The sequence below is a fragment of the Megalobrama amblycephala genome, linkage group LG4, assembly GCF_018812025.1.
Source record: "Megalobrama amblycephala isolate DHTTF-2021 linkage group LG4, ASM1881202v1, whole genome shotgun sequence".
In the NCBI taxonomy this organism is placed as follows: domain Eukaryota; kingdom Metazoa; phylum Chordata; class Actinopteri; order Cypriniformes; family Xenocyprididae; genus Megalobrama; species Megalobrama amblycephala.
The window spans coordinates 28170013-28186620 of record NC_063047.1 but is presented as its reverse complement, the minus strand read 5'-3'; the positions used below and the strand labels follow the sequence as shown (position 1 = coordinate 28186620).

At 36.6% G+C, this 16608-nt stretch overlaps 1 protein-coding gene across 2 annotated transcripts in view; it reads right to left on the bottom strand.

Moving 5' to 3' along the window:
- The window catches only part of unc5ca (unc-5 netrin receptor Ca), a 190691-nt gene extending 175844 nt beyond the window's left edge, over positions 1 to 14847 (bottom strand). The window contains exon 1 of one of the 2 annotated variants that reach the window (XM_048188685.1): positions 14121 to 14847. In XM_048188685.1, coding sequence (XP_048044642.1) covers positions 14121 to 14205 — 85 coding nt within the window. In that variant the 5' untranslated portion in view covers positions 14206 to 14847. The remainder of the gene's footprint in view (positions 1 to 14120) is intronic. The other variant, XM_048188686.1, reaches the window with a different exon arrangement.
- Between the last annotated feature and the right edge of the window lie 1761 nt (positions 14848 to 16608).

Genomic DNA, 16608 nt, shown 5'->3' with positions numbered 1-16608 from the left:
CATTCAGAAAAAGAACAGTTTGCGCTCCTAAGGGCTTTCACACTTTTCCAAAAGAGGGCCTTCTCTCAGTTGACCTGCTGATTAATTCTTCAAGCAGGGTCGAAACATAAACATCGCATTCATCAATAATATGCATCTAGACAGCTGAAATGGAAAATGATGGGCCGCCTCAAGAACTGCCTGCTCTCGCCGCTGCACCTCTGAGCGCACCACGTCAGGTCCTGAAACATTTCTCTCCTCCACAGGCTGGATTAATGGATATTATTGGCCAGGGAGGCTGATGGGAGGCGTATGGGAGGGGGCGTCTATGGCCCAATGTCGCTACAATGAGCATTTACTACTTTTAAAAAAATGCGGGTCAGGAAGCGGGGTCGGGTACAATATTTTCCTTTTTTTTTTGCGGTCCGAGTTGCGGGCGGGTTAGTTGAAAACGTCGGTCGGGTGCGGGTTGTTTATACATTGACCCGCGCATCACTGATGGTTAGCGATCTCTAGAAGACATGCCATTAGTTCCTAGTTCCTTTTCTTCTTTATATTATGAAATATTATGAATTTGTGGACTAAAGGTGTAAAGAGCGCCCTCCGGCTGCAAGTATGAATTAAAAACACAGTATCCAGCATTCATAGTGATGACAATAAATATTATTTCTCAGTATAGAAAATTGACATAAATATATAAGAATCCATCAAAATTTCTCCAAATGTGCATGCTTTTAAGCTAAAAGCCTATATGAAATGCCATAGAGGTAACATAATTGTTCAGATACTTTGCACCACAGAAATACATTATATTTTAAAGAATATAATAGAATACCATTATTTTAAATTGTAATAATATTTCACAGTATTGCTGTTTATGATGAGCTGAGACATTATTACAGAGGGTTTTTTTCACAGCCTACCTGACTGATAGGCCTCATTAATATGCAAGTCATTTCAGGTCATTATTATGTGATTCTTTTGTCTTCTCAGGTGTAAATCGCCCATTATTCAGATTCACGCCCCCACGCATACTGTGTTTCTTGACAAAAAGTGTCTTACAAAAACTAAATCAATATATTGTTTTATATGAAGGAGTAGGCAGCATAATTTTTACATAATTCTGAAGCAAAAACTCTAGTCTACAACCTCCAATACCCAAAAGTCTTGTGAACATAGATTTAATATACTTTTTTTGGCCTTATTTCAGTGACTTAAGTTTTTTGTTTTTTCAATAACCACGCATAAACATTATTCCTTCAAAAATACAAACATGTACATACATGTTCCTCACATATTATTGTAGCCTAGTTTGTGCTGAATACAGTGTAATGACACTTTTGTCATTTATATGTTTATGAACAACTGAAAAAAGCACAAATATCAGGGCATGTCAAAACTTCTCCAAGCCCCAAATCAGCCTCAGACTCCAGAGGGACGGACAGGTATAGCTATAGTTCTTGTTGTGATCTTCTGACCCCTCATCTACAGACAGACAATCTCATAATAACAGACTGGAGAGTTTTCTAGATATCCAATGGATATCAGTTGAAGCTCAGATCTCCATGTGTAAATAAACATCTCTTATCAGTCCCCACACCATTCAAGAATAATCACCACAAGTGAGAAAGAATATACTGTATATAATACAACAAAAGTGCATGTTCATTTAAATGATCTGTTCATAAAAACAAAATGCTTCAACACACTCAAAGAGGCAGGGGCTTAATTTAGTCTATGCTAATTTAATTAGGAGATTGCATAAACATCTCAATTAGTCCATGACAACATGCATTTAAAAATATATACACATCTATCTATTTATCTATGGTTCTATCCATCTGCCTTTCTATTAATGGAAATCCTGTCACATATCACAGAACTCTGTAACAGGGTCAAAGATTGATTTTTGTTCAAAAAAAAAAGAAAGGGAAAGAAAAAAACAACAGGGATCTACAGATTTCCTTGGCTGTTTTCTGTCTCTTTTAAAAAGCTCCTTGTGCGCAGATGACATTTTAAAAAGACAAAGACATCAGAAAGAGTCAGGATGCTTTTGAGAAGTTCAAAGTCCAAACAACTCCTTTTTTCACACTTTCTCTATCTTCAGCGCCGCCACCAAACACACCCCTAGAGAGACAGACCAAGAGAAAGAGGAAGACAATGTGTGCAGATCACATAAAGACAATCTCTGTTTCCCGCTGAGAATTTCTGAAACCTCAAACAAGTCTCTACTCGAGCACCTGCTGCTGTTAATGAGACAACTACCTCACTGCACCTATCCTTTAACTATTCCCATCATATCGGTTGCGCTCGACCAACGAGAAACACCCGCCTGAAGGTCAGAACCAATCACGCAATCGATAGGAAATACAACAGATATCATTCACAACCTCATCAAATATCAGGTTAAATCAAGTTCTGACATGCACACAACATGCAAGAAGAGTGCAAATCATGCGAGGGTTTTCTCTGTGCAGCCTCTGTGGAGTTTGATAGCTCAGCGGGGATGAATTTTCATCCAGTCAAAGTGATACGATCATCTCAACCTGAATGTGAAATGTGAAGCAGAACTAGGAACGGACAGGAAAATGACAGCAGATAAGCTTGACCAAAGAGCTTCAACCAGGCTAATAATGGACTGTGTTACCGTATGTTTGCATCTGCTTCAGTTCCCCAAAAACACAGAGCTGTGCAAACACAGACCTGGAGGATTGGATCACAATCCGGATGCTTTTACAGGCCCCATGAAATCAAAATGGGAGTTTTGTGGCTTTTAGTCCATGTCTATCAATATACTAGCATACTCTTAAAAGTTGACACCTTTTAACAGATCTATGCATTAAAAATTTACAGTCTTTCTCTTCTGGGAAATGGGTTACAATGTGTTCAGATTGGAATACTAGCATACTACTTACTGAATACTGCGCAGTACACACTATACACTGCCTATGGTTGCCATGTAAGGCTGCTCGATTGCAATTTGGGACTATATCTCGATATGACTATAAAATAATAATAGCTTAAAATAATACTCTTCTGTATCTGACATATAAAGATACAGTATGGCAGAAATAGTAAGTGTAGTATGCTAGTATGAATTCAGCTTATCTATACAGAAAAATCACATACTGTACACAGTATAAGCTACTGTTCAAAAGTTTGAGGTCAGTAAGATTTAATGTTTTTGAAAGAAGTCTCTTCTGCTCACCAAGGCTGCATTTATTTGATCAAAAATACAGTCAAAACAGTAATGTTGTGAAATATTATTACAATTTAAAATAACTATTTTCTATTCTAATATATTTTAAAATTTAAATTTATTCCTGTGATCAAAGCTGAATTGTCATCATCATTACTCCAGTCTTCAGTGTCACATGATCCTTCAGAAATCATTCTAATATGCTAATTTACTGCTCAAGAAACATTTCTGATTTTTATACGAATAATAATATAATTATATATAAAAACACACATCCAGAACAACATAAACTGTCTCTAAATTATTCTTCATTTAAAAACAAACACTGAGGAAAAAATCTAGATAAGCTAATCAAGCTATTTTAGTATTATTTATATTTTAATTTTAGTTTAATTATTATTATTATTATTATTATTTCGCTTTTATTTTAAATTTTAGTAATTATAGTAATTCAAAATAAATTTATTTTAACTTCTAATTTTTTTCCTCTAATATTTATATTTTATTTCAGCTTTATATCAATTAACAAAAATAATTTTTAATTGTTTTAGTCCATGACAACAATACTTAAACTAATGAACCCCAATAGTCAATAATAATTTACAAAATTTTTTTGCTAATTAGATCATAATCAGTCACAGTGAAGTCTTCAGCCACTTGTTTAAAGGGTTGACAGGGAAGAGGAAAAATAGTTGAATAAAGTCATTATTTTTGTTTAGTTTTTGTGCACAAAAAGTATTCTCGTCGCTTCATAACATTAAGGTTGAACCACTGTAGTCATGTTGTCTATTTTAACAATGTCTTTACTACTTCTCTGGACCTTGAATGTGGTAATTTAGTTTCTTTCAATGGAAGACAAAAAAAACCTCTCGGATTTCATTAAAATATCTTAATTTGTGTTCCGAAGATGAACGAAGGTCTTGCGGTTTTGGAACGACATGAGGGTGAGTAATTAATGACAGAAATTTCATTTTTGGGTGAACTAACCCTTTAATATATAATAAAGGTGGGTGAACTGGGTAGTTGGGTGAACTAACCCTTTAATATATAATATACAGTGTATCAATGTTCATATATAAGACACTAATGCCCTAAAAACTTCTTGAGTAATTAGGCCACAATGCTGCACACTTAAAACACAAGCTAAAGCAGGTCCAGGGACACTGTTCCCGCCTCCTTGCAGCTGAGGCTGCTGTGATTGGCTGATGAAGCTGTCAATCTCTTGAAGTGCTCAGGTAATATATGGCACTGGTCACAGATGTTAGTCCTTTAGCTGAAGGGCGTCATTTTTTATGCACTATAATTATTTGTGCACAGAAAAACGTGACACGAACAGAGTGCAGCTTCTGCCGAGGAGCATTTTTACATTTATCATCCATGCTAAGAATAGCATTCCCAACACAGCAGAATCACAACGCTAATGCTGACTACTGCGAACGTCCATGATCAAAGGCCTGGGAAACATGCGCATCATGTAAATATGCATCTCCGTTGGCCCCGTTTTTCCCTGCAGAACTTAGTCTCGTCCGTACAGAAGTTGCGTTTCGCAAGGCCGTCTCTCAATCCCACTGTGAAGCACACAATGCTGTTATTGTGCAAATGAACCCGCTGTGTGTTGCTGTGTGTGACGGGCCGTCTGTGCTGAGCTATTTGTGTGTGTGAGTGCGAGAGCTCAGAGGTGATATATAACCATCATAATCGCAGTCATTACTGGCTCTGATGAGAACACTGCCTGAAGAGGACTGAAAGAGAGATAGAGAGACAGTTTAAATGCATTCAACATGATACCCACATAGACTAGGGCTGCACGATAATGGTTAAACTGATATTCGCAAATATCTTGCTCAAAAAATCATCATCACGATTATTAATCATTATTATATTCATTTTGTAATTCTTCAGAATTATTGCACTTTTACTTTTCCTACGTGAATTTGCATGGCTTATTTTACTTAATCTAGTTCCTAATGTATTATATTATCATACACATTCTCTACATTATGAAAACTGGTGCAAAAAAGAAGCTTCTAAACAAGTCAAATTCCTAATATTAAAGTGCCCCTATTATGCTATTTTTAGAGGTCTCCTACAATAGGTTTACATGCATCCAAGGTCAAAAAACACTTTACATTTGTCATACACTGCAGCATCTCCTCTTTTCTCCGTGTCTGAAATGGCTTGTTTGAAGATTATGACTCTCTAAAACAGCCTACTCTGCTCTGATTGGTCAGATGACCCAGTCTGCTGTGATTGGTCAACTTCTTACAGCACATGTTGGAAACCAAACGCTCATTTTCATATCTGAATTTCAACTCCAGAAGATTCTTCAGCACTTGATACACAGTGATACGAACAGTAATGCTGGAATCGGTTTTACCACATCAATTCCAGCATGAGTCCTCATCCTTTGGAAGTTTTTTGGATTTACTTTGGCGGCACAGAAAACAGCGTCTTCTCGACATGTTGACAACACAAACCAAACTCTTCTAGGCCTCAGCTACAACAACAGTGTTTGAGGGCGGGGGAAATTCGATTTGTTTGCAGGCAGCCAATGAAGACCATAGCATTATGCAAATTCTGGATTTATTACAGTTGATCACTGATGTTTGCTTGCAGTCGCAGCAAACGTCTGCGTGACAAATCGGTTGCGGCAAGCAGGGTGGGGCCGAGAGCCGTGGGAATGGAGCGAGGCCGGTGGCGCGAGTGTTAATGAGCATCACCTGCGTGCCTCGCTCCCTTCCCATGGCTCTCGGCCCCGCCCTGCTTGCCACACCGGTATTTTCTGATCATCAGCGCTTTTTTTTTTTCAGAGCAGAGGAAGCATGTGTGCATGGTTGCCAGTTTGGGAAGATTAAGTAATACACTGGGCAGAAAATGTATCCATTTAAGGGTAAAGCTCTGATTGGGGGATTTAAAATCTTGACATCTGGCAACCGCAAGCATGAAAGCTTGAGGAGGCTTGTTACCAATGCAATACAATAACCAGTGGATAAATAACCAGTGGGCAAATATCACAGTCAGCTATGTTCAATTAATCGAGAGAAGCAAGAATCATGCTTAAAAATCATTTATTGTGCAGCCCTAATATGGAATCTAGTTAGTTTCTCAATACACGTTCCTGGTCTTATTGGCCATGTACACATTAGAGATGTGTCACAATGGTTGACTAGTCTTCTCTTTACATTCTGTACACGTTCACACAGACATATTTGGATATCACATTACTTCTCGCATGTATATAATAAATTATATATTATAATAAAATCAGGACTGGTGGGTTTCCGCGGGAAATTCGAGCATGCAGCCGTTCGTCTTTGCGTCATTACATCACGTCTGTAAACAGAAAGAACGAGTCCCAGCTAGTAGGTTATATGTGAGGATGTTACTGGCAGCGGATCATAGTGTTTTCTCACAGCAGCTGCAATAATTTGCAATAAACTTATCATTTTGATGGCGGATTGTAATCCAGAAAGGTCCACAGATTCACCTGTGGTCAAAAGAAAAAGACTTTGGACTGTGGAGTGGCTACCGAAATTGAAATCTACAGGTAACGCTAATACACACTAAATACATAGTCACAATGCTGATGTTGTTAACATTAACAATTTGAGAACAAAGTATAACAATAATAATAATTTGCACGGTTTGACGTGATCTGAGCTAAGCAATCGTTAGATTTAATCATCATTGGCAGCACGATTTATGCTTTTTTCTTAGTTGGTCAGAACAAAAGTGGCAGATTTGTCACTTACTTGTTCAGATGACATTTTCCGGTGAAAATTCTTATTTTGGTCATACTTCCAAGGTGTAGAATCTGTGATTCCAAAGTACACTATCCACACCGATGCGGTGACTGACAGCAAACATTAGATTCACCCGCGCTGAGGAGCTGTGCCGATCAACAACCCACATAAAGATGATAATTCCGCATAATAACTGCAATTGCATGTTTCAAACAGAGATGGCGACAAAGAGGAAACACTTACGGACTGTAGCTTTAAGATAAACTTCAATAGCGATAAAAAGTTATTGTTTATAAGTTAAATTGATAAATTTAAGGGAATCAGTTCAGACTGTCTATTTGAATATATTAAATCTCGAATTCAAAGACTTGCTTGCACCATCACTCAAAATGTTCTTGCATTATTCATATATTAAAATGTTTTATAAAAAACATACATAGATAAATATTGCTGTTTATCATTGTATTGGTGCATATACATTTTAATACATATTTCTTAATGTAAATGTATTGAAAACCTTGATTAAAACAGTGTGAACTAAATTTTGCTGCATTTTTACTTCTCACATTAAACATTTTGACTCTTAATTTTGTAGCTTAATTAGCTACAGTACAGTATTGTTGGTGTTAACTAAAATAAAATCTTATTTCGTTTCAGTTAGTTGCCATGCAAGGCAACATTTCTATAAAGTTGACTTGACATACTGAAACTAAAACTATTCAAAATATTAATAATAGTAAAAAATAATATTCTACAGCCGTTTGGTTGAAGAATTACACTATTTTAAGTGGTTGCAGAGGAAATACACAAATATTAAGATTTTAATGAATATTGTCAAAATACTGTCAAATATTTATTGTGAAAATATCTGTTTTAGCGACAATTCCCAGCACTATACTAGCAACCTAGTGAAATCGCCCTCCTTTGACACAACGTGCAACTCTTTTCATGTGGAGGTCAAAGCGGCAGATGATGCTTGTGTTGAGAGGCACGTTAAAGCCCTGATGCGAGTCATGTGAAAAGGCCTTTAGATGTTCACAAACACACACACACACATTATCTCTGACAGTCTTTGTGTGCATGACGAAACAGTTGCGTTACATTCATCCAATTAAAAGAAACAAAGAAGACAAAGAACAGCATAAAACAAAAGACCTTGCGTGCCGCTCACGCACTCTTCTGCATTCAGCACGACTCTTCAGACAGATCACGCTCGCATTAAAAACATGCATTTCTTCAACAGTGAGTGCACGGATACACTCGTGCCCTGAGGTCAGCAGGTTAATGTCAGCAACGTTGATCTCCTATTGGCTGCAAAGGATCATGGGACTTTTCCCTGAAGCAATGGCACTCTCTTTATATTTCTCTTCTTCTTTATCTCCTAATAAATTACGAATGAAGATACCCAGTTGGCATTAGTGTAAACTGTACATATGAATATCAACAGTCAAATTTTAACACAAATGTCAAATCAACTAGATTTAACTGCAAAATGAGTGGCGATCGCCCATGCAATACTTGCCACCATGATGCAAGGGCGTTATGGGTTGTTGCCAGTACAAATTACACGCCAACGTTTAATACTTCGAGTCAGGGGTTTGTTTTGCCTTAGCAAACACCACCAATGAATGTCCACTTCAATCACAGTAAACAGCCCATCTACAGTCTCTACAGACGCGTGTGGGCAGCTGTGCTTGCAGAAAACATTAAACCGATTCTACAGAACAGAAGTCACTATTCACGACAGACAGCGAGGTTAAGAACTGCGCGTGAACTCTCGGCCTGTCTCGAAGATCCTCTCTTACAAGTTTTTGTCACTCCTAACACAAAAACACACACATTCACGGGTCAGTGTGTGAAAAGTGTGAGTGCTGTGTGAAAAATGAGGCCGACCTGCTGAACTGTACTAGACAAATCCAGCATCATTCCAGGGATCACAGCTAAACTGGGTTATTTCACTGTTTGTGTACGTGCTGGAGACAATGTGAATGTTTCTCACTAAAGTCAACACAGTTTGCAACAAATTATATATTAGTGCTGTCAAAATGAACGTGTTAGCGCATGCAATTATTTTTTCAGTTTAACGCGTTATTTAACGCAATTAACGCAGCATCCGTTTTTTCCTGTCATCCTTTAGCTAGTGTTACATTATGTTCACGCTCTTATTTGTGCAAATGCTTTTAAACCATTCATGTGTGACAAGACACAAAAGAGAACTCAGTGCGGTACTTGCACGCTGTCTGTGAATCTCCTGTCGATGTGACAGACACACGACTCGTGTGTACAGAAAGCCGCTTGTGTTCTGACAAATAATGCTATATGTACCTATTAGATTGTGCTACCAACACTATATTTGCATTGTTTTAAGGGTAAGTTTAGGGTAGTGGTAGGTAAGGATTAGCCTGGTAATACCAGACTCTGCTACTTCACTTTGCTTCGTAGACAGAGTCTGGAATGGCATAATAGAGAAGTGTTTTCTCTCTCGCTAGGGGGCGCTTGTCTGAAGTTTAAAATCATTGGTTACCCGTAAGCCAATCAGATACGTTTAGTTATGACGTATGTTATGCGCCTGTACAGCCGCATCGAAGCACAGACATCATGCATCGAACTCAAATCTATGATTGAACTTCCACTGTAAACCTGTTGTAAACACATGATGATGCGAGCGAAATACCGGGGTGAACATGGCTGTAAACGACTTTTGCAGATTATGCGAAGTTAATCTACGCATACACGGTACAATCACGGCCTCTAAACTTATTTTTGACAGAGTGAAACAAGAAAATGTTTGTAGCCAACTCTCAAACTTAGGATTAGATCTTTTAAACACAGCTCTTTGTTCCTCACGAGTTTGTCGGAATGCTGCAACGTAATTTCAAGATTACATCATGAGAAGAGTTGAATGTTCTCCATAACAGAGCGAATTGCATCCCGTGTCTCGTTTCCCATTTCCGCGGTCGTTTCGGTTTTCGATTTCTCTAACCTACAATGTAAAACTCGGCGCTTAGCATCTACGTCACGGCTCTCAGCCCGCCCTCTGTTCGTTGATTGGCCCGGCTGTTTCCAGACCGGTGGCAAACAGAAAGCTCTGACGCTGTATCAGACTGAATACAGAAGCGAAATGAAATTGAGCGGAAGTAGGAAGTCTGACGTAGTCAGGCTAGGTAAGGATGTTAATAAAGTAAAAAATTCTTGATAACAAATGGGCAAAACCTAGGATAGTGGCAAAGTTTAAAAATGTAAAATTACAAGTAATTAGCATTTGGGGTAAAAGTAATTAGTCTTTAATATGGCATAAATAGATTTTTGTTGTAAATATCCCTGATAAGATTGTTACACTGAATGTGTAAATCATGGTAAAAAAATTATATTTAATTTTTGCACAGAAAAAACACAACAAAAAAGATATTAAACAGGACTCATTCTGATGGCAACAACAACAATATATACATATACACACACACACACCCACATATACAGTACAGTCCAAAAGTTTGGAACCACTAAGATTTTTAATGTTTTTAAAAGAAGTTTCGTCTGCTCACCAAGGCTACATTTATTTAATTAAAAATACAGTAAAAAACAGTAATATTGTGAAATATTATTACAATTTAAAATAACTGTGTACTATTTAAATATATTTGACAAAGTAATTTATTCCTGTGATGCAAAGCTGAATTTTCAGCATCGTTACTCCAGTCTTCAGTGTCACATGATCCTTCAGAAATCATTCTAATATGCTGATCTGCTGCTCAAGAAACATTTATGATTATTTTCAATGTTGAAAACAGTTGTGTACTTTTTTTTTCAGGATTCCTTGATGAATAGAAAGTTCAAAAGAACAGCATTTATCTGAAATACAAAGCTTCTGTAGCATTATACACTACCGTTCAAAAGTTTGGGGTCAGTAAGAATTTTTATTTTTATTTTTTTGAAAAGAAATTAAAGAAATGAATACTTTTATTCAGCAAGGATGCATTAAATCAATCAAAAGTGGCAGTAAAGACATTTATAATGTTACAAAAGATTAGATTTCAGATAAACACTGTTCTTTTGAACTTTCTATTCATCAAATAATTCTGAAAAAAAATATTGTACACATTAAATGTTTCTTGAGCAGCAGATCAGCATATTAGAATGATTTCTGAAGGATCATGTGACACTGAAGACTGGAGTAATGATGCTGAAAATTCAGATTTGCCATCACAGGAATAAATTACTTTGTGAAATATATTCAAATAGAAAACAGTTATTTTAAATTGTAATAATATTTCACAATATTACTGTTTTTTACTGTATTTTTATTAAATAAATGTAGCCTTGGTGAGCAGACGAAACTTCGTTTAAAAACATTAAAAATCTTAGTGGTTCCAAACTTTTGGACTGGACTGTATATATATATATATATATATATATATATATATATATATATATATATATATATATATATATATATATATATATATATATATATATATATATGAAGCACCACAACTGTTTTGAGCATTGATAAAAATAAGAAATGTGTCTTGAGCAGTAAATCAGCATATTAGAATGATTTCTGAAGAATCATGTGACACTGAAGACTGGAGTAATGATGATGACAATTCAGCTTTGATCACAGGAATAAATTATATTTTTAAATATATTCAATATATTCTTTTACAAGGTAATAATATTTCACAATATTACTGTATTTTTGATCAAATAAATGCAGCCTTGGTGAACAGAAGAGAATTCTTTCAAAAAAACAAAAAAATCGTACCTACCCCAAACTTTTGAACAATACAAGTATAAAATTGAGGATGGGACTTCATTTTATATATCATGAACCGAACGGATCATGAAAACAGGTGCTCCACAGGAGCTGAACAGGAGGAGTCGAAAAACAAGAGGGTTTGATGTTGTCAGCAGAAGTGGGAAGTAGTTTTACAGGGCAATTTATTTATTTAATGTCATTTAACCAATGAATCGCTCGCAATAACACATATAATAAGAAAATAAATAATAGTCCATTTTAATTTTATGCTGACTTAAAGAGTGTACCAGCAGACGTCTGATTTTCTTCCTTAAATCACACGTTCCCGTCTCTCCCTCTCTCTGCCCTGCTGTTTGTTTGACACACAACACAAACTCGGCGGCAAGAGAGACGGCTTTAGCTAATGGCTTTTTAATGGGCTGCTGGGTTTCTTGTGTCTCCGAGCTGATGGCCACCACTTACCCTAAGCACACAAACACACTCACACGCGGCATACAAACGGAGTCATTCCCACTTTGTCTTGTCTCCTTAAAGTGACTTAGAAACCTCACTCCACTAACGACGTCCTGCTCTTCAGCAGACTGGAGTCACATATGAACTCTGATTCCATTACGGACTCATAAAACACTCTGCAAAGAACGAGACACAAGACAGATGCTCTCTAATTTCATAACTCGACATTACAGCACGCATTCACACAGATGGAAATGGGAAAATGCTTTGCATTGTTATAATAGAGTGATGAATACCAAATTTAGGACAGAACTTCCTGTAAATCCTGGAGCAAGAGCAAAATTGCATTATCTCATACATGAAACTATAAAAAGAAAGATCAAACGCTGAGAAAAAATACATTTTAGAGGAAAATTTTGCCAAGAAATGACAATCATGTCATTAGAGAAACATACAACATACAAAGTGTGTAGTGATTTATGCTGTCAAACTCTAAAAAAAAGCTCCATAAAAGTACTTCATATGACTCATACACTATATGCCAAGTCATATGATAGATTTGTGTGCTAAACAGACCAAAATTGAAGTTGTTGTTCAATGAAATCTCGTCCTCCACCGCAGCTCTCAAATTTCATTTGTGCTTGTTTGTGTCTATTCAAACTTGGCATTTGTCAAGGATGGCACTTGGCAGAGGCATTGTGTGAAAGGCATAAGGGTTTGGAATGACATGAGGGTGAGTAAATGATGACGGAACATTCATTTTTGAGTGCAGTAAACAATTTTGACTGCCAATAAATAAAAAAATGCTAGGCTATTAGTAAAGAGTTCAAATCAGCACAACATAATACTTTCAGCAAACATGTAAATGATTGTTATAGCCTACTACTATACATCTAAAAATATTATCTGGCTATAGAGCCTATTAAATGGAAAACTAAGGCTGGCTGTGAATCACTGATATAAACTGAGAGTGTTTCAGTGGAATCTCCCGATGGAATACGCAATAACAAATTCCATTCATGCTTCATAAATAACCTATCCAGCGGGAGAGACAATGAAATAATGTATTTACCGAAAAAGCTTCGCAGAGACAACATTTTAGTTACTACAAAAGTCACATTACGTGTAAAGTAAATGCTCGCGAAATCGCTGTCACGTGAGGAGGTCACAATAGCAACAGTACGCCATCGGACAATAGGCCTATATATAGTAGCCTAGCCTGCTGATCACAAATATTTCACAAATCCTTTTTTATAAATAATTTCAAATGAAGTCTGTCTGTGCTAGAGAGTGACAGAAAATGTCAACCAAAGTCCATGAAAAATTCGCGCACTGCATAAAACTAAATTATTTAATAATAATCTATCCAAAACTTTCTTTTTTTGACAGCATAAACGAAAATATTTGATTATGTAGCCTATTAAGTGTTCAGTAGCCTATAAGATACTTTACACTCTTAAAAATAAAGGTTCTAAAAGGGTGTTTTCACAGTGATGCCATTTAGAACAATTTTGAGTTCCATAAAGAACCATTCAGTGATCATTTCTTAAAAGAAACATTGTTTTTCTTGTGAAGAACATTTTAATAATCTCAAGAACCTTTATCCACTCAAATGAACCTTTAGTGCAATGCAAAGTTCTTATGGATGTCAAAGGCTCTTCATGGAACCATAAATGCCAATTAAAAAACTTTATTTTTATTTTTATCTCCTAGGACATAGCCTAGCTGTGGCCAATTCCAAACCAGATCTCAATTTCAAAGTACTGAAATGACGGTTTTGCATAAACATGCACAAAAATTGGCGAAAAAAAGAGAAATAAAATAATAAAAGAGAAATAACGTTGCAATGATGTGAATAAAATAAATATTGCAATATATATATATATATATATATATATATATATATATATATATATATATATATATATATATATATATATATAAAGCAAGACATGAAAATGTGAAAAACATGAATTGGTTATCTTACCTTGCCCGTCAACTATTTGAAGCAGAACCCACAGAAAGATAAGCACTAATCCCAATCCAAATCTCTGTCGTCCGTTTTTCCCCATGACTTTGGAGTTTGGAAAACTCCTCAGCGCGGAATATTCGTTCCCTCGTCGGTTTGGTTCAGCCTTGACAAAGGAGCTGCTGTGGTGGTGGCTAAACGGAGGACGGACGCAGTTACGCGTCTCAAGTTCAGCGTGTGTTCCTCACGGAGAGATCAGGAGAAGGTCCCGGGACTGGAGGATTGGAGCGGTAACGGAGGTGAGGAGCGATGCGCCGCCGCCCTCTAGCTCTCATCTACGCGCGCTCTCCACAGACGCGCTCACACTCCTCTGCATGAGTTGGTCATGAGTTCAGACCGCGCACTCCTTCACTGTATGATGATGTGTTTGTGCTGCTTCTCTCACTGGATGTGTTCGGGAGAGCTGGAGATCGGGGTTTCGGGTTCCAGCATCCAGCTGCATGCATGTGCGCTCGGCGCTTGCCGAATATGAGCAGCGTGAGTCCCGTTTCTCGGTTTAACCCGCATCCAGCTGCCCGCCTCTGCCCTCCACCGGCTACTGCGAACACTAGGACCGGATTCACCGACGGATCTTCTGCTGAAATACACCTGATCTGACACTAAACATGATTTTCCTTTGCTACAGCTTAATGTTGCCAGGTTTAGTTAGTCATGTTATATAATATTTTTTATCAATAATAATAAAAAAAATTTAGATGTTACCACATGGAATAGATTTTAGACAATATATACAATTTCAGTTTTTTAAGTACACTCTTAAAAAATAAAAATTGGCATCTATGGTTCCATGACATCCGTGGAACATTTCCATTGCACAATAGGTTCTTTATAATGGGAAAAAAAAAAAAGGTTCTTTAGATTATTAAAATGTTCTTTACAATGAGAAAAAAAAAATGGTTCTGTTCAATGAAAGGTTTTTTGGTGAACTGAAAATGGTTCTTCTATGTCATAGCTGCAAAAACCTTTTGGAACAGTCGTGTTAACAGTTTACAGTACTAAAGAATTTTAATTTAAGCCTTTGAGAAGCGTTCAAACCATAATCAAAATTAGTTTACAAGCAGACTTCATTTTCATTGAGAGCTTTCCGGTCACTGGACACAAGTGATGGCAATAAAAACCTGCAATACATTTAGTCATTTAGCATTTAGTTTTTAGCCAGAGAAACTTGCAAATAAAGAACTTAAGCAATTTATTATAAAACGGCTATAAATACTTGCAGTAGTGCAAAGGCCAAGTTTCAAGATTAAGCTAGTACAGAAATGAATTTATTTATAGAAAGTGTTCTGTGGTTGTGGATTAAGTGCTCACATAAGTCTGTGTCTTCAGTTGTTTCTTGAAGGATGCGATGGTCTCAGCAGATCAGGTGGAGATTGGAGGCTTGTTCTACCAATGGGAAACAGAGAGAGTGAAGGTTTTGGAAACTGATGTTTGGAAAGCGATTACGATGGAAGCACTATGTGCCACTCGCTCACTGATCGTAAAAGACGGGAAGGATCATACACATGTAGGAGTCTGTTGAGTTAGAAGGTTGTTGTTCATGAACTTAATTTTCAAAGCCTTGAATTTGATGCAGACGGCTACATGTAAACAGCTGAAAGAGACGGAAAAGTGTGTGACTTGGCTTCTTTCTGATTGATTGAAGATCAAATGCACGATACACTGTACGGTATAGTAGAAGAAAGAAAATTGAAAAAAGTTTTTTTTACAAGTTATACCCTTATTTACATGGTTTTAAATAATTTTTTAAAGAAATGTAAGAAATATGCTCAGACCTCAAGCAAGGTACATGAAACATGACTAACTCACTGATCATTTTAAAGGTTTAGTTACTTCAGAATTCAAATTTCCTGATAATTTACTCACCTCGACGTCATTCAAGATGTTCATGTCTTTCTATCTTCAGTCAAAAAGAAATTAAGGTTTTTGAGGAAAACATTCCAGGATTTTTCTCCTTATAGTGGACTTCAATGGAGCCCAAACGGTTGAAGGTCCAAATTACAAGTTTCATTGCGGCTTCAAAAAGTTCTACATGATCCCAGACGAGGAATAAGAGTCTCATCTAGAGAAACCATCACTCATTTTCTTAAAAATAAATAAATAATATAAGTTTTAACCATAAATGCTCATCTTGAGCTAGCTCTCTTCTTCTTCTTCTTCTCTATTAGAATTCCGGCAGTGTAGACGCTGCTAAGTGTATTACTGCCCTCCACAGGTCAAAGTTTGAACTAATTGTTATATACTTGCACTAGCATATTGTATATAACAATTAGTTCAAACTTTGACCTGTGGAGGGCAGTAATACACTTAGTGTCTACACTGCTGGAATTCTAATAGAGAAGAAGAGAGCTAGCTCAAGATGAGCATTTATGGTTAAAATGTATAAAATTTTAATTTTTTTTTTAGAAAATGAGTGATGGTTTCTCTAGATAAGACCCTTATTCCTCGT